The sequence below is a fragment of the Falco biarmicus genome, chromosome 1 (genome assembly GCF_023638135.1).
Source record: "Falco biarmicus isolate bFalBia1 chromosome 1, bFalBia1.pri, whole genome shotgun sequence".
NCBI classification, from domain to species: Eukaryota; Metazoa; Chordata; class Aves; order Falconiformes; family Falconidae; genus Falco; species Falco biarmicus.
In genome coordinates, this window is record NC_079288.1 from 8,206,827 (window position 1) to 8,229,977 (window position 23,151).

The 23,151-nt window shown below is 57.7% G+C and overlaps 1 protein-coding gene across 4 annotated transcripts; it reads right to left on the bottom strand.

The window, feature by feature from the left end:
• Positions 1-4,510: 4,510 nt before the first annotated feature.
• UNC13D (unc-13 homolog D) lies at positions 4,511-23,151 on the bottom strand. 4 transcript variants are annotated; one of them, XM_056326826.1, is made up of 32 exons: positions 23,079-23,151; positions 16,860-16,892; positions 16,478-16,585; positions 16,022-16,081; positions 15,693-15,759; positions 15,432-15,609; positions 15,039-15,083; positions 14,546-14,614; positions 14,306-14,375; positions 13,868-13,972; positions 13,465-13,557; positions 13,133-13,236; positions 12,789-12,906; positions 12,057-12,181; positions 11,694-11,784; positions 11,381-11,437; positions 10,864-10,961; positions 10,574-10,625; positions 10,133-10,263; positions 9,675-9,795; positions 8,980-9,123; positions 8,703-8,795; positions 8,178-8,384; positions 7,928-7,996; positions 7,522-7,601; positions 7,231-7,336; positions 7,085-7,156; positions 6,879-6,962; positions 6,461-6,581; positions 5,770-5,893; positions 5,232-5,437; positions 4,511-5,120 (listed from the first exon to the last, which is right to left on the bottom strand). In XM_056326826.1, the coding sequence occupies exons 2-32, from the start codon at positions 16,890-16,892 to the stop codon at positions 5,014-5,016; spliced, it is 3,138 nt and encodes a 1,045-aa protein (XP_056182801.1). In that variant the 5' UTR covers positions 23,079-23,151; the 3' UTR covers positions 4,511-5,013. The 4 variants fall into 4 exon arrangements, with proteins under 4 accessions (XP_056182801.1, XP_056182802.1, XP_056182800.1 ...); XM_056326827.1 differs by lacking the exon at positions 23,079-23,151 and adding an exon at positions 21,996-22,090; XM_056326825.1 differs by lacking the exon at positions 23,079-23,151 and adding an exon at positions 19,450-19,646.

Sequence of the window (23,151 nt, forward strand, 5' to 3'; positions counted from 1 at the left end):
TAGTCTGAAATGTGAACTATTTTCTTAAGCATCAGACGGAAAAGAGAACTTAATCTTTGCGTATTTTGTGAATGTTGGGGGGGGCCACTTATATGACAATTTCATAACTGAGTGAAGTGAGAGCAGGGGGAAAGGGCAGCGTTTCTGACCCGCTCCAGCAGCTGTCACTGCCTGCCCCAGGCAGGAAGGTGAACTGTAATCACAGCACTGCATTTAAGGCTTAAGGGTCTGTGGTCAGCTTCTGTATGGTGTAAAAAGAGTCTTTTTGAAATAAACCTGGTGCTAATAAGTACAGCCCCTGTAATGTACTGTCAAGCTTCCTTCTGAAGCAGGAACTCCCTTTTACAGGACACGCAGTAACGCATCTGATCTAAGGGGGCTTTTTGGGCCAAGTCAAGCCCCAAAACAGTTTTGGTCCACAAGGCTTCTTGATGAGCAGCCCAGCTGGCTGCTGCTGAGCAGCCGTCACACGTCTGGGTCCTGCCTCTTCACACAGACTCCTTATTGGATAACGACACTTCCCTCCCCAAATTTTTGGGAGTTTCAGGAGTATTGACCTCAGTGACTAATTGTGCCGGTCAGACACTTCTGAGTTAAGAGCTGGGGGAAGGGAGTCTTAATTGTGTTGTGAAACCGCAGTATCTTAAACGTCAAGAAACTTTTTACATTTTATGGAAAAACAACATAGAAGCAAATGGCTTAAGACAACACTATCCTGGGTAGGTAGATCTCAAAAAGCAAGGCTAGAGCTGTAGACGATAGCCAGGAGCTGAAGAATTTTGGCATTGCTTTGGGCTAACAGGACCACTTTTAGATCATCTCCGGCCTTAGATGATGTAGCTGCATGCCAGCTGTGGCAAAGACACGGTGGCACAGGAGGGACCGGGGGAAAGTCTCGGAGCTGGAGCACAACATTTTTCCTTAAGCAGCTACACCCCCCGCAAGGGGGTCACTGCAGCTGATCCCTGCCGAAGGGTTTTATACTTCCCGTACATCTCTGAAGCTGAACCTGAGCCACTTGCAGGGCTTGTGCAGCTGAGACAATGAAGAGAAGTCCTTAACCTGTGAGGAAGCCTGTAAAGCTGAACGGACTCAGTAATCCATTGCTGTTCCACCAGCCTCCGAACCTCCTCTTTCTCCTTTTCCCCCATCTGAGAAGGAAGAATATTACCAGTGTTTTCCTCCAGAATTATAGTAATCCTTGGAGTGATGTCCAACAGCAAAACAGATGTTACTGATGTAAAACCTAGTATTTTAAAGGTGAAGTATTCCTGCAAACTAGTGACTGCATCGGAGAGATTTCTGGGGCTTCCCCACTCCGTAGCTTCCAATGTTAAAACAAATACAGTATACGTTTAAAAAAATAATAATAATACACACTGCAGTATTTCTGGTGGCAATTCCTGGCCAGTCCCTTCCCTCGTTTCCCCAGGAGGAAGGGCACTGGGCAGAAGCGCCCCTAGTCCGTGTAGAAGTTGGCAGAATGGTGATTGGTGGTGTGTAAAACGTGTTGTTGATTCCATGTATAGAACTGTGATTTCAGCTGTCGTTCTCTCGTACTCTGTAAATATGTGTTTTGGCTGTCAGAAACCTGGTTTAGACTCTTTTCTTGGCAGAGTGAATTTGCATGTGGGGCTGGAAAGAACTCAATCTGTGTCACAGTTTCCAAGGGCAGGATGGATTTTTTTTTAGAGGACAATAAATTTTTATTTTTTTGCTAAGAAAAAAAAAATTATAATAAAGCAGTGTGTGCGTGTGTGTGCGCGCATGCGTGCCCAGGGTGTATGTGCAGCCCTGTGCCCTGCTCTGGGGCCTGGGGAGGTGTGAAGTCTGTGCGGTGGAGCCCTCAAAACAACAGCTCTGTGGCCGGGTTTGCCTTCTCCCTTTCACACAACCACAAATAATTTCTTTCTGAGCTCCCTTCTGGATCAAGCCACTTTTTCAGGGGGCAGCCCTTCATCTCTACAATCAAGGTGCAGCGGAAGAGGGGGAGAGGCAAGGCGGTGTGGGTAGTGGGGGCAGAGATGCAAAAAATCTATGGTTTTGCCAGAGATGGCAAAACCCACAGAGCAAAGCATGGTTTTTTATCCCCCGGATTCTTAGTCTGGGCAAGGATTTATCTCCTGCAAGAGCTGGGCTGGGCAGAGGAGAGCTCTGTGCCTGTGCAGCTGCAGGGGATGGGAACGTTTAAATTGTTACATACACAGTTCTGTGTGTTCGCACCCAAAAAAACATGCCTTACAGATGGATCCGAGAATTGCCTCTAGTTTTGGTCTAATTAGTGCTTCAAAGGTGCATCAGCCACTTGCCGTCAGTCCAATCACAACAAAAATCTGAATCACCCGATTTATATTACAGATCGTTAGTAATGCAATAAAATCGGTAGACGTGTCTGCCCCCTTCCCTCTTGTGTCGCAGCCATGTGCCTGTGTTGGGGTTCTTCACCAGGATGATGATGATGATGATGATGGGGATTTCTTTCTCCTCAATCTTGCATTTGCTAGGAGCTGGTTTTGTGTGCTTCAAGCCATATTTTTTAATGCTTAGGCTATTCTCCTCCTGGGCCATGGGGTTAGCTGCGCTCTGATGGTTTAAGGTTTATTAGTCCTCTGTAAAGGGTGTGATTTCTTTTGGGGTGGGGAAAAACCCACGTAGTCACCCAGAGCCAAGCAAAAATTAAGCTCAACCACCTCGGATAATAAAGTGCAAACAATCTCAGACCAGAGGTCGGCCCGTGCCGCCTGCTCCCCGGGACACGCTGGCTCCTGTAGCGAGGACAGTCTGGGGGGGTGGTCAGCCCAGAGCAAGGCAGAGCACAACAATTTTTAAACGCAGCTAAAAATAAGCTAAAAAAACACATTCCGACCTGCAGCCCCATAGAGCTGAGCTCCGCAGTAAAGTGTGAGGCAGGTTGCTAGCAGGTGCCGACACCGAATTAGCTGCAGAGCGCGGATGTGGAGGTTTCTCTGTCCAAAATGATGCTCTGGGACAGCATCTCCGCCGCCAGCCGGGACCCTTCTCCGGACCCTTACTTCTCTGCAGAGCTACAAGGCGAGGGACTGAAAGGAGTGATTTAAGCCAGCAAATGGCTTCCCCGTGAGCAAGCAGCGCCTTAATCCCTCCCGCTGTGGGTTCGATTGAGCCCAACCGTGTCACACAGATACCAAAGGAGCTTTTGCCCACCCCCCCCTCCCAGCCCTGCATCGAGGGCTTGACCTGAAATGACCCAGCAGTTGCTCTGTCCACCGAGAAAGCAGCTGGTGCTTGGCACCCCAGGGGGTGATGCTTTTTAATTCCCCAGGACGCGGCAGCTCCCAGGAACCCGCTGGACCCTGCAGGGTGGGGGCAGAGAAAGCTCCACATTTATAATTCATAATAATTACAGCTAAAACAAGCTCTGAAAAAAACCAGCAGATAATTAGCAACCACCTGCCCCCCCTGGGCATTTGCTGTTACACTTGGGTCGCCCCACATGCGATGGACTCTGTGAGCTGCCCACCCCTGCCAGAGGGACCCAGGTCCCTGGCACGGGCTGGGGGGCACCGCCGGGGGCCTGGGGGCTCTCGGCAGCCCAAAGCACCGTGGTTGAGCTGACGGGGCTGTGATGCTCTCTCTTTATTGCTCCTTGGGCTCCAGCAAACCCCCGCAGCCCCGGCCGGCACCCTGATCGGCGGTAAAACACAGAAACACACCCAAGAGCTATGCACGTTTTAAAAAAAGGAAACAAAAAAACAATGCAAAAAGGCAAACTACAAAGCCTGACTGGCTGCATGGGGAGGTGCCAGGAGCCCGCAGTGCCAGGCTGGGCAGGGATGGCTTCTGCTCCCGTCCCCTCTCCCCAGCCCGGAGGACACGCGTATCTACCTGGGCCCCTTTTTCACCACTGAACCACCACGTGCTGCCTGAGCCAGCCCTGGGCCTTACGTATGTCTCGTCAGGCTCTTTCACACGCCAGCCCCCAGCTCCATCAGCCGGTCGACGGGCACCGGCCGTGCTGCGTGCTGAGCCCTGCCTCCAGCACCGCTGGGCAGCGGCAGCTTCAGTTGGTACCTGCGGGCAGGTGATGCCTCGCACTGCCCATAACTCCAACCAGCGCATCCCGATTCCCTGCAGAGGGAAACAGCCCGGCCGATTCCGCACGGCCAAGCCCTCGCCAAAACCTGGGCTCCTGCAGGGACCAGCCAAGGCTGGGAGGGGAGGGACAAACCAGTGCCGGTGCCAGTGACACCCGGTGCTGGTGGTCCCTGAGCAAGGCACCTGGCTGCCTCCCAGTGCCAGCACAGCTCCTTGCCAGCAGTGCAGGGCTCAGCACCATCGCAGCGCTCTATCCTGTTTCCAAAGGGAAACTTGGACCGAATCACTCATTTGCCATCTCATCCCACTGACCCTTCCCGGCTGCCCCCCCCGTACCCCAAACGCCTTGTCCCACCCTGCCACGCTGCTGCTGCGGCTGCTCCCGGCACAGGGCCATTGGCCCCCGAGCGCTCCCTGCGCAGACTCAGCCCACGCATCAGCTTTGTTCCTTTTAATTTAAAATAAGAGGTTTATCCACAAGAGAAAGAGGAAAAAAAAGGAGGGGGGGGGGTGGTGGTGGAAGGCAGGTTTGGCCACGGGCTGTGCCCACCCTAACTGAATGCCGACGTGTTTGCATTGCCCTGACGCAGTGTTGCGGACAGGAGGCTTGGGGACATGACCAGGAGACGCAGCACCGGCAGTGACAAGCTAATGGGGGACAGGCAGGGACAGCCACACACTTTCACATCCCCATGTAGTGTTGCTAGTCCAGACATGCAAAGAAAACCCTGAAACACAGTGTGCCCACCCTCCACATCATCACGGGGACGTTGCTACCTGAAGGTGGGGGTGAGATGGGCGCTGGGAGGTGGTGGGGGACACAGGGGCCACCTCTGTCCCCCCATCTCCTGTGGATGGCTCCATCTCCAGCACTGGCAAAACTCCTGGGGTCCCACTGGCCGGATCCCCTCGTTTCAGGACCCCCTTCCTCCGCCTCCCTCACTCCACCTCCTTGGACTGCTTTGCTCGTTGCTTGCGGAGCTTAACGAAGGCTTGAGCCTCTTTGTCCCCCTTCCTGGACTCCAGCAGCTGGAGGATCTCATCTCCTGCCAGAGAGGAGGGGAGAGGTGGTGGGAGATGCTCACCGCAGCCCCCTCCCCACACCGCAGGGCCGGCGAGGGCTCTGCAGGGCTCAGCCTGGCCGCGGCACCACGTACCGGTGGGTTTGGGGTGGGTCAGGGGGAGGCGGGTCTGGGGCACCCGTCCCGCATCAGCCTGGTCCTCATCGGTGTCGAGACCAGGCAGGTGGCACAGGGGGAAGAAGGCTTCGCCCTCCAGGTCATTGGTCCCCAGCGTGTCATAGTCGAAGACGGTCAGCAGCAGGCAGGCCCCCTCCTGCCGGCACTTCTCAGGGGGGATCAAGCTGCAGGGGGAGGGGTGCAGGGGCCCATCACATCCCACTCCCTTGGTCCCAACATTCAACCTTCCCTCCAGGGACCAAACAGGCTTCCCTGGGGTGATGCTCTGTGCAATGACCCCAACCCCATCAAAGCACAAGGCCCTGGCACAGCCCCACACCAGCCTGCAGGACCCAGTTTGGGGTGCCCCCACCCCAGCCCCTGCCCCCAGTGGGGTCCAGGGGGTGAAATCGCAGGGCAGGACCCAGTTCCTGGAGCAGCAGCCCCCTAGCAGGGGTTGAAGTGTGGGGTGCTGCAGGAATTTGGGGGGTGGAGGGGAGTGTCAGCCCTTACGTACAAGTCAAAGGCTTCATCGAAGAGGGGGTGCAGCTCGTTCCTCTTGCACTGGGTGGTCCGGGCCACCACCTCAGGGAACTCGTGACGGGGCTCCAGGGTGAGCTGGACGAAGGGGTCACTCGAGCCTGGTGGGGTGCAGACATCAGCACATTTAAAATTAAAAGTTGGCACGGCCAACTGAGCCCAGCCAGGGCAGCTGGGGAGGTCAGGGCACCCCCACCCCACCCCCACCCCAGCCCACGCTCCCACGAGGGCTCGGGAATCACCCCAACCCCGCCTACAGTCCATCGGCCACGGGTGGCTGCAGGAGGAGTGACCTCTCCTGGAGACCTCCCCAAACAACAGCCAACCCCCGAGGCTGTCCCTTCCCATTCCGCTGTATTTTTTTTGTCCCAGAGATGGTTTGCACGATGGAAAAAAACCCCGCCTGCCCTGGCTGCTGGCTTGTGCCGCCCAGGGAAGGCAGTGGGATGCGGGCACAGCGTCCCACCTGCCACATCCCATTGGACCACCCCAGACCAGTGCAACAACCCCCCTTCTCCCCCAAATCGACCTCCTTGTGTTCAAAAGCAAATCAAGACAAAGTCCCGTTACCCCGAGCACTGCCAGCATTTCTCCTACCCAGGGGCATATCAGGGGCTGAGGACAGGGGGTCCTGGGGCGCTGGGGGTCCCCAGCCCACCCACACCCACCGTTGGAGTCCAGTGGGATGAGGTTGACAGCGTTGAGCACTTCCACGCGGAGTTTCTGCTCTGAAGGCCGGTACAGCGCTTTGATCGTCACGGCCCCGTACTTCTCCGAGCTGGTGTCCAGCTGAGCAGCGGGGCACAGGAATGAGGGTGCTGCCATTCAGCACGCTCATGGAGGGGATGCCCACGTCCCATTGCTGAGTGGGCATTTTGGGGTACAGGGCAGGGGGTGATGGGCATCCTCTGGGATGTAATTGAACCCCCTCCTGCCCACCGCTGGGGAAAAATCAACCCCAAAACCCCCAGGACTGGGAGGGTGGTGGGGAAATCCTACATTTCCACAGGCAGGCTGTGCTGGGCAGCCTCATGTGTGCAAGGGTGGGACGTGGGAAGGGGCTGGGGGCACCATCCTGATTTCTACCTGCTGCTGGATCCTGTTGCTGAAGTATTTCTGGATGAGTTTGCGGCTGGTGGAGGAGCAGAGGGCCAGGTGGGTCTCCAGTGACTGCGGGGAGGATGAGAGGTGACGGTCAAGCACGCAGACAGGAGCTGCAGCCAGGGGATGCCCTCCCTGGAGAGCACCCAAAGGAAACCCTTGGGGACCCCCCTGTCCCCAGCACCCCATACCAGGAAGGCTGGAGTGTGGAGGGTCTCCAGCGGCAGCCCGCAGCCCTCGGCGTGGAAGCACAGCTCCAGGCTCTGGGGAGAAGGATGCTGTCAGCTGGCAACCAGACACCCATCCTGCCGGGACCCCCGGTGCCCCCGCCCCGTACCTTCAGGGCACAGTGCAGCTTCTTGTAGCGCTGGGCCGAGGGGACTGGCTGCCCCGCGGCTGCCGAGAGCACGGCCAAGGTGTGATGCCAGAGGAGGGTGAGGAGGCTGCAGGGGTGAGGGAGGAAGGCTGTGAGTGAGGGTCTGTGCGGGGGGTTGGTCCTCAGCTGAGGGGCTTTGCTGAGCAGCCAGCCCCAAGGTGGGATGTCCCCCTGGGGCTGGGGGAACACTCCCGCCGAGGGGTGCGAACGCTGCCGGCCTCTGCCGTGGTGCATCCCCAGTGCCCTGGTCACCTTTTGAAGTTCTCCTGGACCAGATGCTCGTTGAGATACTGCAGCTCCGACTCCAGGAACTTCATGAGCGGGATGATGGACTGCAGCGAGAGGAGAGGGGCATTGGGGAGGGCACGGGGGGCCGTATCCAGCAGGGTAAGGCAGGGAGAGGGGCAGAGCATGGCAGGCTGGAGCCAGCAGAGCAGGGGAGAGCCCAGGGGTCTCCCTCCCACAGTGAGTAGGTGGGCAGGCGGTGCCCGGTTTGGTCCTGCTGCCAACACAGGCGTCAGACAAAGCACACGGAGGTCTGGGCCCCAGGCATGAGGCAGGGAAAGGTGGGGAAGGGTGATGGGGGCTTCCAAGTAGGCAAGGTCTGTTCACAGCCGCCCAAAAAGATGACCCAGGAGAGGCAGGGCCAGGTACTTACGTCCTCAGGTACCCGGCTGTCACTGGAAGACGAGAGCTCCTGGATGTGTCTGGCGATGCCCTTTTCCAGCTGCCGGGGGGAAATGCACGCAGGTGCTGGGGGTTTGCCCTCTGCAGCAGCCTCCCCATGCCCAGGTCCACCTTGTCTCCATCCCAGGAGCACTATGGGCTCCAGGACCCCTGGGGCGAACCCCCCACACACACACTTTGGGCCAGGTGAGGGCTAAGGGAGTTCAGTGGCAGGTGGTCACCTTGGTGGCCAGGGCTTGCACCACGTCGCGGACCTCATGGTCCAGGCAGGAGACCGTGCTGTCAAGCTGGTTGTGCAACGTGTGCTGGATCTGCTGCTGGTCGATGACGGCCCCCGTGCGCTGCTCCAGCTGGGCCCAGTCCAGCTGCAATGGCAGCTTCAGGATCAGCAGTCGCAGCTGCTTGATGTTGTTCACCACGATGCAGAGCTGGAGGAGGTGGGTCTCCTTCAGGGTGTCCCACACCCCGTGGTGCATCCCCCGCCAGCTCCATCTACAGTCCCATCTCCATCCCCGTCCCCATGCCCATCCTCACTCCTATCCTTATCCTCATCCCAGACCCCAACCCCATCCCGCTCCCCCTGCTCACACCATTTCCCTCCTGATTTCCCAGCATTATGGTTACTGGGGGCCAAGTGGTGCCCGTGAAACCCAGCAGAGCAGCTCACAGCTCATCTCCCTCTCTGCCCAGAAACCGTGGCCAAATCCTGCCCCTCCCTAAGCAGCAGATGCTGCCCCAACACCAACCCTGTTGGCTGCTTCACCCTCGTTCTGCTCGCTCAGCGACAGAGCCCGCTCCTTGATGAGCCGGCAGTACATCAGGGCGATTTTGCACATGTCCTGCAGGATAGAGAAGAAGGCAACGGGACTGAGCTGGGCAGCACAGGGACCACCACGGGGCCAGGAGACCCCGCCACATCACCGTGGGACACCAGCCCCATTCATGGAGGCACAGCTCCAAGAAGAGAGAAAATTCCAGCTGCTGCTGAGCGTGGCATCTGCCGGCAGGGCCCGGTGTACAAACCTCCACGAGCTTCACCATGATCATGAAGGCTTCCTCGGGGTCTGGCCAGCTGAGCTGCTGCCAGGTCTTCACGATCTGGGCGTAGCAGGTGGACAGGTCAACGGTGGAGGTGCTGTGCTTGTTGTGCTCCCCAAAGGGCGTCAGCTGAGGGGGCAGGGAAAGTAAACGCAACTTAGCTTGTCTGGGACTCTCTGGCCCACCATCAGTCCCAATAGCATGTCCCAGTATCACGTCCCAGTGTCATCACCCAGTCACTTTGGAGAATGGAGATGAGGATGGATGGAGCAGCCTGAGCATGCTGCCTTGGGCTGTCCTCCACCACACCCCAACCCAGCGCTATCGGACCACACTGAGGAGCGGGGCGAGGAGCCCGTGGCCCCTTGGCTGCCTTCCCTCCCCTCTTGCTGAAGGCCAGAAGCGGAAGGGATGCTCACAGCGTGGCCCAGGTGCAGGCTCATCAGCTTGCTCGGGCTGCCAGAGGGCAGCAAGGGAAAGGGGAACAGGGGCTTGGGGTGGGGCTGGTTCAGGAGATCGTGTCCTTTGTTACGCATTTGGGAGAGGAACCAGCTGCTCCTGGGCTGCAAGAGGCATCTGCATGGTGGTCTCTGTGCTCTGAGCCAGACACAGCAGCAAGGTGTGGAGGGAGCTGGAGCGTCCCCAAAGGACGGAGGGAGATGTTCCCCTGCCCTGGTTACCTGGTCCATCTGGACGGCTCTCTGTGCCCTCTCCAGCGCGATGGTGTAGGCCTTCTGCAGCCACTGGGGCACAGCTTCCTTGAACCACTGGTGGAAGTTGCTCAGAGCCAGAGGTCCATCCCTGTGGATGGAGGCACCAGCTTCTCCAACCGCACAGCAACAGCAGGGGCCATCACCCCTCACTCTTATGTAAAAGAAACTGTCCCAAGGTGGAGGCACGACACAGCAACGTGCTAAGGAGAAGCCTCCACTTGTCTCGAAGTTGAGGTTTCCATCAACCTCACTCAGAGACAAGCCTGACACCCTTCTGGTGGTGCTTGCATGGACCCCAGACACCAACAGCCTGGTCTGCCTTGTGTGTTATTAGTGATGTAAGTGAATTGGAGGGACTTGGAGTGCATCTCAACTAACTACTGGTTCCCTCGCTTCGGCATCTCCCCTCTGTCTGGGCTGGATACCTCTTTGGGAGGAAGTCCTTCATCCGATAGAGCTCCTGCAGGTTCATGTAGAGCTGGAAAAGGCTCTCAGCCGTGGGCTTGGACATGCTGCTGTCGACCTCATGCAGCTGCTCCTGGACGTGCTCCGCGACCTGGCAGTGAGGAAGGGAAGGGGGGAGAGCTGTTAGCGAGGGTCCGGCCAGGAGGGCTTGCTCTGCTAAGGGCTCTGTGGGGCCACGGCGTGCGGGTCAGCTCGAGGGACTCTTCCTTTTGGGTGGTATTTCAGGAGATTCACTGGGTCAAGCAAGCAGATGATGGGCACGCAAAGAAAGATGGAGAGTTTCCCTGGCTTGTGCTCTTTCCGAGCTTGCAACAACCAGTTGTCACCTGAAGGGTGGACAAAAGCCTCAGCCTGGCTTTAGATCTTAGTCCCACAAGTGCAGAGTAGCCCAGGTTGCTCACCAGGTTCTCCAGCTCTAGGTAGGCGATGGAGAAGAGATTCAACTTCAAGGTGCTGCAAGAGAGAAACAGAGTCAGGAACGTGCCAGCCCCAGTCCAGCAAACCCAGCCCAGCTAACGCTCCCAGGCCATGCCCTTGCCATGGGGACAAGGACAGTGCAGCTCTAAGGGGCAGAGATGGGACCACAGACGCTGTCCGTGGAGCCCAAGAGCCAAGGAATGAGGCGTCAAAGTGCCCCGTTGCTCTTGACCCCAGGGAAGGTGGATGAGGGGGATCAAGCTCCAAAACCTACTTGATGAAGAATTTATTCCAGATTTTCTGGCACTGCTGGAGATCTGCTACCACCTCCACGAGGAGTCTGGACAAAGCTTTGCCGTTCTCCTCCATGCTCTGCAAAGGGAGGAACAGCTTGTTTTGCATGCTCGGTGACCTTGAGATGACCTAGGCTCCATTCTGATTGGATTTATTTCTATGATTTATTCTCGTGGGGTAGCAATCTATCATCAGATCCACATGACGAGCACCAAGAAGTTGTCAGTAATGTCTGCTGTCACCCTGTGTTTGCATGGCTGGGCTGGAAACCACCACCTGCTCTCCTGAGCATCGCACCAAGGCCTTAAGCTTCCATGCACCTCGGCATTGCAGGTAACGTGGCTCATGGTATTTTTAAGCTGGAAGCCCAAATGCTTTGACTGTATCAGAAAACTGGAGAAGCCCCATCTCAGTCTTGTCTTCCCACTCCCTCAGGCCTCCCACCCCAAGTCCAGCAAATTGCTTCTTATGTCAGAGAGACAGAGATGGGACCTGACCTTCACCATGGGCTTGAGGTGCTGCTTCTTCATGTGAAACCACTCCGTCGTGCCTGACTGCAAGAGAAGGGTCCTGGTGGGACGGCAGGGAAGCAGGAGGAGCAAAGCCACCTCTGTCACCCGCTTTGCTCTCCCTGTGGCCAGGACCCAGCTCCATGTGGTGGGAACCACAGACTGGGACCACCAAGTTGAAAAGGGGCAGGTATTTCCCCTGCCATGGTGGCCTTTGCTGGGCATTGGGCAGGGGATGGATGGGACCCGCAGGGTCCCACCTGCCAAGGGCTGGGGAGGGTGAGACCCCTGGTCCCGCTACCTTCAGTGCCACGGAAACCATCTGAGGGAGGTCAGGGCTGAGCGTGCACAGCTCGTGGAAAGCTTTCATTTTGCACATCTGGACCAGGACCCTGCAAAGCGAGAACCTCAAGTGAAACCCAGCACCAGCCCATCAGAAACAACTGCCTCTCCCCACAGAGACCCTGCCCAAACAGACCTTCCCCTCCCAACGGCATCCCCCGTGGGGAGCCCAGGATGAGGGACAGGGCAGGACAAGTGTCACAGCAGCCGAGAAAGGGGAAGAAAGGGCTCCCGTGGGTTTTTGCTCAAGCTTACAGGCTTGTCCATCGTGGTGACCAAGCCATATGACCCCATGCACAGCTGGCACAGGTGCTCGACTCACCGAAGCAGGGACTGGAGCCTCTCGGTGGACCTTGGGACAGAGAGGGGGAAAATGATGCGGTACCTCCGGACAAGGGAGACCCCATAAGTCAGCAAGGAATGGAAGGACTCGGCCAGCTCTGCTTTCTGGGGAGAAGGTAGAAAACACATGCTGTCCTCCTCAGTGGCAAACAGAGATGCTGGCAGGACCACAGCATCGCAGCGGAGGGAGCTGGGTGGCTCCCATTCCTTTCCAGCCTGCTCCAGGGATGGGAAACCCCCCTGACGCCTTGGGTAACTTCTCCCTGGAGGGGCTGAACTGAGCTTTCTGCTCAAACCTCACAGATAAGCATGAAAAATTCAGTCTCAGCAGGCTGCTGGGATGCTCTGGGAAAACAGGCAGGGAAAAGTAGGAATTGGGTCATATTCAGGCTTTGCAGGGGGTTGTGGTTGACTTCATGGCAGCAATGGAGCAGGGGGATGTTAGTGGCAAGGGCTTCTCTGTGGAGAAGGGGAACGAGCCACCAGGGCAAAGTGTCCCCCTGACCCAGGGTTGCCCTGGTCCCTGTGGCTGGTTCTCCCCAGAGATGCCCTCCAGCTGCCCCAGCACCCCTGTACCCCACAAATTCCTGCCTTTGCTGGAACACAGGGAGGGAAATGGCCCCAGGATCTGGGAGGAGAAGCTCGGGGTTGGGTGCACGGGACATGTTTCCCTGATCCCTGATGCCCCCCATGTGGTGCCCGACCCCCCCACCTGCTCTGGCCTCAGGCGCTCCTGCGCCCACTGGTACTCGATGCTGGTGATCTGGTGGAGCAGGCAGTTGCTGTTGAACTCCAGGCTCTGGTAGAGCTTGCTGTACGCCAGCCACTGCCTGGGGGGGGAGGGAGAGGCTGGGCTGAGCCCCCAGGGGCTGGGGGGCACCCAGGGGCCAGCATGGGGCTCCCTCACCCACGGCTGCTGCTGGGCTTGCAGAGGCAGGACCCAGGTCTCTGCAGGGAGCGCTACCAGCCACGCTGAGCTCCTGGGGGAGACCAGCTTGTCGGGGCCCTTGACCCCCCCGGTGCTGCATCACGGCTCCCTGGGTGGGGGGTACTCACGCCATGACCTGGTGGAAGTCGGAGAGATCCTTCTGCGTGGCGTGCAGGTACAGCACGGTGCTGGCGTGCCTGCTCAGCTCCCCGTCCCAGGCAATGCTGCCGGCCTGTGAGGATGCAAAAGGAGGGTGAGGTGTCCTGGAGCAAGCTGGGCTGAGCAAGGAGGGGAATGGGCACTGGGATGGGGTGTGTTTGCAGGACCACGGGAGGAACGGGCATCCCATAAGGATGCCAGGCACTATCATGACCCTCCTCCCCATCACACTGCAGCAGCGCGTCAGGCGTGATGGGCTCCGAGGGAAGCCCTCACCCCAGCCCAGCTGCCGGAGGGGTACCTGGTGCTGAAGGATCTCATAGGACACCAGCTGCTGCAGGAGGTGGCGATGGACAGTGTAGCTCGGCTGTGTCCGGCTGCTTGTGGTGGCCCTCTGAAAAGAGACAGGGCATAGGAGCAACAACCGTAACCTGCCTGGCCATGCAGGGACACAGTCAGAGAGTGGGGACACAGGAACCCAAAGAGCATGGGGCCAGAGAGCCCCGTCTGAAGCTGAGCCAAGGGACGCAGATGCACCAGGAGCAAGGCCCCCATGCTGTCACGGAGCTGGGGGGGGGGGGCGGGTCAAGCTGTTTTCCAGCACGTGCAAACCCTGGTGCTGGCACCTCTGGTCCTAGGGCAGGGATCTGTGACCCATCCTGCCAAGGCAATGGAAAGGGCTCCCCTTCCCCATCCCCTCCTACCTTCTTGTGAGTCAGCAGGAACTGCAGGTGACACTGTCCCCGGTTGGGGTACGTCTCTGTCCGTGGTTCCAGCTGGTACCACTGGTCGTCCCAGCAGTGCAGGTCCTGCATGTGCAGAGACGAGGGTGAAGCCCCAGGCAGCCTTCCTCGGGGAAGGATCCTGCACAGGGACCAGGTCCTACTGCGTTAATGGGGCAGGAAGATGCTGGCTACTCTAGTACTGGATTAAAAATAAAAGTTGTATAATCACTGATCAAGTGTGCTGGAGTGGCTGGGGCACCTGACACTGAACTGAGGGAGCTGACACCAACTTGGAGCTCTGAGCCGGGATCCTGGGTGTTCAGGGCTGGCATGGGGCTGGGATCCTGCCCTGATCCCGTGGGGTTTTACTGGTGCCTGGGGAGCCACTTGGAGGAGAGGATGCACCGTGGTGCTCACCTTCAGGCGAAGGACCACGTTCCCCAGGAAATCATCCTGCCCTTTGTCTTTGCGAGCATCTTTAAAGATCCTGAAAGGCACGGGTGAGGGAGAGGGTGAAAAGTTTTCTGCAGCCATGACCCAGCCGTGGACAGGGTGAAAGGTGATGCAGACCTGCCACCCTTCCTCCCTCCTTCCAAAGGCAATTTTTAAAATCCAGCAGGCAAATAAGGAAGACATTAGGGCCACGCCAGCACCAACCTTTTGAGCCCGTGGAGGTCCGTCAGCTCTCCCAGCTTGTGCCGCACCGACTCCACCGTGTCCGAGTCCCTGCGAGCGTGGGCAGCAAAACCCACCAGGGCAGAGGAGGAAATTCAGGTGATTGCAAAATAGTTCAGGGAATTGCAATGATGGTGGAGAAGGGAAGTCGCTGGAGATGGGGGAAATGTGTTGGGATGAGACCACCCCCAAAACCAGCTGACGAGACAAAATCTGCAAGCATGTGGGTTCTTTCCATAAATAAAATCAGGGCTCAGGATCAGCCCTGCCTGGGCAAAGGCAGCCTGGGCGCTCTTTGCGTATGCTGGTCACATCCTGCACTGTGCACTGCTCCGGCAGAAAGTAACGGGGAAAGGGGTCCCCGCATGGTTTCTGGGGGTTTTTAAAGGGTGCAGGTTGAAGGACCACCCCAGGGAGGCAGGACCCCACTCAGGGTGGGGGTTGGGGTTGCTGGCCATGGGGTGCTGCCACTCACCACATGTCCAGGTGGAAGCTGGCTGTCTCTATGTCTTCAAACTCCCTGCAAGACACCAGCAGGATGCCATTACTCGAGTAGCATCCGAGGGACCGGCAGCATGCAGGCGGAACAGCTGGGGATTACAGGCAGGCAGCTCCTCCCTGGGGGAGACCCCAAACCACCCTGCACAGCCTGCAGAAGCGGTGGGAGAGCCCCAAGGGTTTTGTTTTTCCCCTCCCTGGACCTGCTGCATGAGTCAGACCAGAAGCCTGGCAAACCCCAGTGGGCACCGACCCAGCAGAGCCCCAGCTCCCGGCTGGGACAAGTGGTCAACTCCCCCATCCACCCCCAAGAGCCCTGGGCACCCCCCCTCCAGCCCCCCGGTGAGCAAAGGCAAGGGGCAGCAATTACAGGATAAACGTCTCATCCCACACTGGGCTGAGGGTCTGGCTTATGACTTGGGTGCGATGGATCTGGTCTTCGGGGATGAGGTCTTTGACCACAGCCTTCATCCGCCTCTTGTGCTCGGGGTGGGCCGGCTCCTGGCTCTTGGTGTCAATGCCCAGCAGGCAGTACGGGTCGCTGAACCCTGCGAGGGGGGAGGCGTGCAAGTCCCCATGGAGGGCAGCAGCTGTCCCTCTTCTGACGGGACACCCACCCGCCTCCACTTACCGCTGACGTCTTTGCCCAAAATCCCCTTGGCTTCCTTCACAGTTGCTTTCAGGCAGAAAATCGGGCTCTAGAAGAAGGAAAATAACAGTGATTAATGTAGGGGGTCACCAACCCTGCGAGGGAAGATGGGGCTCGAGCAGGGTCACATCAGCTGCCGCTCAGGCCAGCAAATAGCTCCTGGGCAACTCCCCACACACACAACCCAGGGCACCCCATACCCCCCAGCCCAAACACGGGGCCAGGGGATATGCAGCCCCCCCAGCACCACCCCGATATGGAAGCTTCCCCTAAGCCTCAGCATAGCGGGGGGACACCGTCTCACTGCGCACCTCCAGCTCCTTGACCTGCTGCATGATGACGCTGTGCTCCTCGGTGTCCATGCCGAAAGCCTGCGTAGATACCGGGGTCGGTAACGGATGCTGCCCTGTTAGTGTGGCTGGAGAGCATCCAGGGGCTTCCCTTCATTCCCTGGGAGCCAGCTGCAGCTCGAGGGGAGGGGAGCAGAACAAAGAGCCCAGCAGAAAAGGCTAGGGACCAGCTGAAAGCTCTCGGGGGAGAGCCTTCTTCCCACCATCCCGAGCCCAAATGAAGTATTTCTCCCTAAAGCTACTATTTCCCATCCTCACGCTGTCCCAGCCCTCCAGCTGGATGCTGCTGCTGCTGCATCTTTTGAAGGTGCTTGTTAAAAACTCCCTCCAAGTGCCCCCCACCATACTCTTCAGCTGGGGGGATGGACAGGTCAGGGGACAGGTTTGGGGGACCTCACCAGGGAAGTGGGGACCCACCTTTTGCACGTAGGCGTAGAGCTCCTGGGAATCTGCAACATGGTGGTGCTCAGGCTTGCCCAGGCGGTGCAGGATGGTGTAGAGGACCTCCTCGTAGAGCAGGGCCAGCTGCAGGGGGGAGCACCGACACCTTGCACGGGGCCAGGCCAGCGGGGACTTGCTCCACGCATCCCCCAGAATGAGCGGGGTGTCCCCCCTGCCTCCAGCTCCTGGGGCTCCCAGACGGTCCCTGCTGCCCCCCTCTCAGCATCCACCCCTGCCCAGCCACACCGGGTGTCCCTGGGGAGCATCTTCAGGAGATGAGCCACGTCCCCAAAGCCCAGCAGTGCTGCCACCCCCACCAGTGCCACCAAGTGACACCGTGGCAGGGCCATGCTCCTACCTCTCTCTTGGAGAACCGGTGGGACAGATCCATCTAGAGAAAGAAGGAGAGAGGTTTCCTGTCAGGTCTCTTGGCAGAGGAGGTTTTTAAGATGAAAACACGGCCAGGCAGGGCAAGGCAGCTGGGACGTGCATTGGGGTGCAATATCCCAAAGGATGCTGTGGCACCCCGCAGATGCCCTGAGGTCAAGGGACCGCTTCCTCCATCACCCACCGGGGGGGCAGCATGGGGTGCTTCACCCCCAAGCCCCATTAATTGAGGAGGGGACAGCGAGGATGGCAACAGCAATTTGGGGTGACCCATAGGAGGCTTTAAAAGCCACCCACCTGCCTCTTGCCCCACAGAGCTGCTCGCTGGCCTGGCCAGGCCCAGCAGGACTAGGCTGGAGGGCAAACCAGCACAGGGAGAGGGCAGATGGCCAAAGCACAGCGAGGAGCTGCAGGCTGGGCAAGGCAGCTATGGGTAAGAAGATGCCAAAAAGCCACTGGGATTTGTGACATGAGTCCTCTTGCCAGGAAGAAAAACGAGCACTGTTGCAATGGTGCATTGCTTGCTGTTGAGCTGAATGTCCATTTCCCACTTGAAGGATGACCAGCAATAGCATTTACTTTCCAAAAAACAGTGCCACACGATGAGGTGCAGCTGGGCTCCAGTTGCGCTCAGCCCCGGGGCTGGCTGGGGGTCCTGCTGCCCACACAGCCCCCGTCATCCCCCGCCTCAAATGTCACCTCCCACACATGGGTCTGGCCAGGAGATCAAACCACCTCTGCCAAAAATACCCTTTTCCCTGGCAAACCCCTGCTCCCAGCCCATCGTCACCCTGACACTGAGGCTGAGCCCCTCATGCCTCCGCTTCTCTAACCGTGGGCTGGATTCAGCCACCGCCACGCTGAGCAACTCATTCCTGTCACAGCGCCTGGCCAGGTGACAGTGACTTTGCCACCGCCATGAGCTGTGATGCAGCCAGAGGAGAGGGGGACCAGTGCCCCTGTGCCATCCGTTATGGCTCCCAGTGCTGGTGCCTCTGGGAGTACAAAGGGGCGACGCCAAAAAATATAATGGAAATTTTTTTAAATGAGTTTGACCCTTCATGGCCCCAGCACCCTACTCAGCCAGGGCTGGCGGGGATGGCTGGATGGATAAATCCTACCTGTGGGTCAGCCCAGGCCCCCAAATGACCTTAGGATCCCCCTAATAATAATAATAACAATAATAATAATAATAATAATAATAATAAAACACCAACCTGAAGCTGGAACATTAACATTTGCTTATGGCAAATCTAGGGCTGGCATAATCCCCCGGCCATCTGGACTACATTCAACTCTTCCACCCGTGGTGAGTTTAACCCTCGAGCTGCTTCTCCCCCACCTGCCTCCACATCCCTCCTTTTAACCGCTGGCTGGTGCTGGGGGCTGCGGTGGGTCAGCAACCCCCGTGAAAGGGCGACCTGTTGTAGCCAGATGGGCCACTGCCTGCCCCTGCGCAGGAGCCATCCACCCTCTGCTGCTCCCAGCACCATCCTGCCTGCATCAGCGCACAGTGGGCACGGCACGGTCCAAATCCTGCAGCATCCCTGTGGGCAGTGCTGCCCCATAGCAGGGTTGCAAGCGTGGAGGGGAGAGAAAAAGGACTTTACTTCCCTGCTGCCGTTACTTATCAGCAAGGCGCAAACATCTGCTCCTCGGCCAGCAGTGGAGTAGCATGGGAGGGCAGCCGGAGGGATGGCTGTTGATCTGGGCAGTGCCCTGTTGCTCCCTTCTGCCATCGAGGACGGCTGCTGAGGGATCTGCTTTATGCTCGCCCATATGTGCACGGGACTGGTTAAGCCAAAGCCGAGCTGAGCCACCAGGATGTGTTTACTGCTGTTAATCCCCACGCCAAGAGCCCAGCTCAAATCCAGGGGCGCTGCTTGAATCCAGGTCTGGATAGAGCCACCAGCATCCCCCCCACCCCATTAGCAGGGGCAGCGTCACTGGTGCGGGGTGCCAGCTTGGCTGCGGAGACAGCGGCATTTAGGAAGGAGGTCAAGACCTTCTCGGGGGGGACACCACCAAGACAGACCATCCCGGGAGTCCAGCATAGGGGATCGTGCCCGTCTGCTCCCAGCAGCACTGGGCAGAGCTGCAGGTCCCATCTCCACGGGGGCAGACAAAGGGACACCCACAGGGACACTGTCTGTCCAGCCACCGCAGAGGAAGTCGGTTGGGTTAGGCTGGCTGAGAACAGGGCTTTGGCAGATCTGATGGCAGCAGGGAGCTCGAAGGGGCTGGGAGGCACTGGGAAGCTGTGGGCGAGCCAAGAGGGGGACCCTGGGAGCCAGCCCAGAGCTGCAGCCACTGGGTGCATGTTTGCACGGGTACGGTACCCCCATATCCCCACTCCTTGCTCACCCTTGCCAAGCATCCCAGCCAGCACATGGACTCGTTCCCTTTACTCAGTCCCCTTCCTCAGCCTCAGCACCCGGCTCTGCACCCCGGGGACCCCCGGGCACGGCCACCCCAACTTCCTTCCTGGGGCCATCACACCCCAAACACGCTCCCCAGCCCCAAACATCGCCCCCAACCCCTGCGCATCCGAGGCCACCTACCTTGGAGCTCTCCTCCCCGGGGAGGGTCCCCACGGGGGTCTCACCAGCAGCATCCATCTCAGGGGGAGGCTCAGCACAGGGCAGGGGAGCGCCTGCAGCTCTGGCTGCTGCTGCCGCTTCTCCCCCTCACTCGCATGCTCGAAGGAAACCACAGACCTTATCTCACCGTGGCCATTTTAAGAAGCGGAAACACGCACAGGCCTCCTTCCCGAGCAGCACGGGGATGCCCGCACCCCAGCCCTGCTTCCCAGCACCCCATCCCACGCGGGCAATCCCTCAGCAACGGGGACTTGGTGGTATAGAAGGGATGGGGGCAAAAGAAAGGTGTCCCACCCAGTCCCTGCTATTATTTATGAGCAAGGAATTGGGAGCAGGTGGACAGAAGTCATTCCGAGAAGGCAAAGCGCAGCAGGGAAAAGGGGATGGTGGGGAGCACGGGTGGGGGCAACATGGAGGATCTGGGCTGCAGCGCGTATTTGGGATCTGCCACGCACTGTGAGCACAGACGGGGACCCTGCAGAAAGCAGAGTCACCCTCAGCCTCAGGGGATGGAGGGGATTTGAAACCCAGTGCAAAAGCTGCAGGATGGGAAATCCCTGGGGCACCTGGGCGTGTTGGACAAAGCTGAGCTGAGAACCGAGGCGGTCAGTGCACATGGCACTGGGAAGGGGCGCAGGGCCCCCTTCCCGGAACGGGCTATCCAGGCAGGAATGGTTACTGAGGCAAAAAGCATCAGGAAATGGAGCTGAAAACTTGTGATTTACTGTCAGCTTTCATTCTTGTAAACACTTAATCTGATTGCAACTTGCAAGGCAGTTGCCTATCACAGGCTGGCAGCAGCACCCACCCCTTGAAGATCCCTATCGAAACGCCTGCGCTGGTGGCAAGCGGTGGGGGGGGAGGCGTGGGTGGGCATCAGGAAGAGCTGCAGGAGACGGCCAAGGGAAGAGCCGGTTTGCTCCTGGACGTCGAACGTACGTGGGTGCACAGCTCAGAGCAGCCTCGGGCTCCGGGGGCCGTGGGGCTGCAGAAGCGTTGGCTGCTCAGTGGGCAGAGCCACAGCCCGGGGAAGGAGCCCAGCCTGGGTCCAGGACCTTGCGTGTCACTGCTGGGGGTGCTGAGCAGCCACAGGCTCTGTGAAACAGGGCTGTGACCACGGCTGACCCTGCACTCTCCCTCGAGGGGAGTTTTTTTCTTTCCAGCCTTCCTGTTTCTGGCCCCCAGACACCCCTGGAAGCCATAAACAAGATGCTTCAGATGCAATGCAGGGGCCAGAGGCTCCACGTCGCGTGCAGCGGTGCTGTGCAGCCTGTCAGGGATTTCCGCTTAATCCAAACAGAAAACCATGACCATGGAACACGCATGGGAAAGTTTGTCCTCTTACCTACCGTATGAGGCGTTATGAGGAGACAACTCCAATAGCACGGCGGTACCGTGCAGCACGCTGGCTGGAACCAGGGCTGCAAATTGCTGCAGGAGGATGCTGGCAGCGGCATCCCTGTGGGAGGACAGGGGGGAGGCAGGCAGCCAGTCCTTTCCATCCTTGCAATCATCTAGTTCCTTAATTAAGGCAAGTTGCACTGTTTTAGCTATTTTAGGAGAGACACAACTTCCCTTTGCCCTGAAACCCTGTGAGAGCAGGTTACGTTGGCAAAAGTGGTTCCCTGAAGTTGGGGGACTCCAAGATGGAAAAAAGGCTGTGGGTGTTGGCAGCAGATCCACATGGGGGTCAGGTTTTCCTTATCCAGGTCTGCCAGCACGGGACCGGGACCACAAGGCACTGCACAGCAGATGCACAGTGAGTTGCCAGGGGCAGGGGAATGCCAAGCTAATCTATGGAGTAAAAATCCAGAGATACAGTGAGATGCTGAAAAGCTGAAATCCATCCCTGCTCTCACAGCGATCATTCAGCCTCATCCCCTGAGGTCTGAAAAAAGCTGCTGGTTACACTTCTGCTCTCCCCCATGCCAGGAGGCTCTTTTGTAACTGCCCCAGGCACTGGCACAGAAAGCCCAAGGAACTGGGATCCGCATCACTCCCTCGGTGCTCCCCAGTTTGATGCTGGAGCTGCCTCCTCGCCCTGTGCCCGGCGAGGGTGCCCATCCCCTTGGCTGGCAGAGATGCTCAGAGGTGCTCGCGCAGCCCTGCCAGCCTCAGCCTTGACTTTAACCAGCTTCACCTTGGGCAAACAGTTTAAAAGCATCTCCTCCCTCGCTGATGGAGGGGCCGTGGCAGAGGAGCTGTTTTCTATTCTGCATCCCTCTCCCTTGACACACACAAATGCTGTTTATTGATCTGGGACATCAGCACTATGCTCCACTGCAAAACGTTGTCAGCGGGATGTAGAGATGTAAAGTGCACAATGGCATTTGAAAATGATTGCTGTCATCTTTGCTTTTAGCTTTGATTGCAAAAGCAAAATCTGGCCTAGCAAAGAGCAACCACAGAGATAAAGGCAGGACACAGACGCAGCATCCCCGAGCTGCTCACACCTTCTGCTGCTTCTTGCCACAAAAAATAATAGGGGTCAAAGCAACGTCTCTTACCTCAACCAGCACAGAGAGAACAACTGATAAGAATTTAGTTAATCCTCAGATTCATCTCCCTTCTCCTTGCAATGCTGAAGAAATAAAACCCACTGCAATCATAAATATTGCTAAACATCAGGCAATCATTCTCCAAGCCAAGAGCTGGTGGCTGTGCTGGGTTTTTGCAGGTTTTAGAGAGGAAAAGTTCAGCTTCAGTGAGGAAGGTCTGTTAAAAAGGACTTTCCCCACCAGTTCCCCAACTGGTCACTGCATTGCCGGCTGGAAACGCTCAGGCACAGCCTGGCGGGGTGGGCAGCACACGTCTCCCGTCAGAGGCAAGCACGGTTCTTACAGCAGGTCTCTGTGCAGGGCTCGCGTGGGTCTGAGCCCCTGTGTGTGCCAAGGGAGAGTTTATTGGTGACCACGTTTCAAAAGCAGCAAATATCCTGTTTTCCCCCCGGGTTTTACCAGCAGCCACCTGCCCCACAAAATACTGGTGACAGAAATCACTGAGCGCACGTATCCCATCGTATTTGCACCTCAAATTACTCCCTGTCCAGGAAACAATAAGAAAAGCCCCAAAAGCAGCTCCAGAAGCAGCACAGTTGGCTGCTTAGCAGAGACAATCCAAACAAACTCCACGCCCCAAAGATGCAGATAAGTAGCAAAACATCCCAAACACCCCAAGTCCGGAGCTGTGATAGGATTTTGTTTTCTAAACGGAGCAGGACAGCGTTCCCCAAAACAGCCCTCCCTCCCCACAACATCAGTCTGCCTCCCCAAACAGCTAGCCAGGGCGGGTGTATCACATATATGCACAATATAGAGTGAACCCTTCCACTCCTTTTAAAAACAACTCATCCTAAAGGAAAACCTCTTTTCCTTACAGGCTAGAGAGCTACACTCTTGTGAGATTAGTCGGCCCCCAGTCTAAATAAAGTCCACAGTTCACTCCTGCATGGAGCTATAGGTGCTGCTGAGAAAACAGATCTCCAAAGAACAAGCATTATCGCCCTCTTTAAAGGGTATCGTCTTCCCTTTAAAGCCAAACCTGGTACAAAAGGGCCCTCTGCAAGCATTAATAGCAGTTTATTTCCCTACCTCTTGGCTTGATAATCCTGGAGCCGCAGCCTGCCCTCACCCTTAACTCAACCTCTTGGCTGGAAACAGGCAA

Bases quoted from the DNA above. Each gene is read 5' to 3' on its own strand.
- UNC13D (XM_056326824.1), bottom strand. From the start codon at position 18,627: ATGGCAGAAGGGAGCAACAGGGCACTGCCCAGATCAACAGCCATCCCT. The intron at 13,558-13,867 runs GTAGGAGGGGAT...GTCTCTTTTCAG, and splicing joins TCCTGCTGACTCACAAGAAG to AGGGCCACCACAAGCAGCCG. The intron at 10,962-11,380 runs GTCAGGTCCCAT...CTCCCTTTGCAG, and splicing joins ACCTCAAGCCCATGGTGAAG to AGCATGGAGGAGAACGGCAA.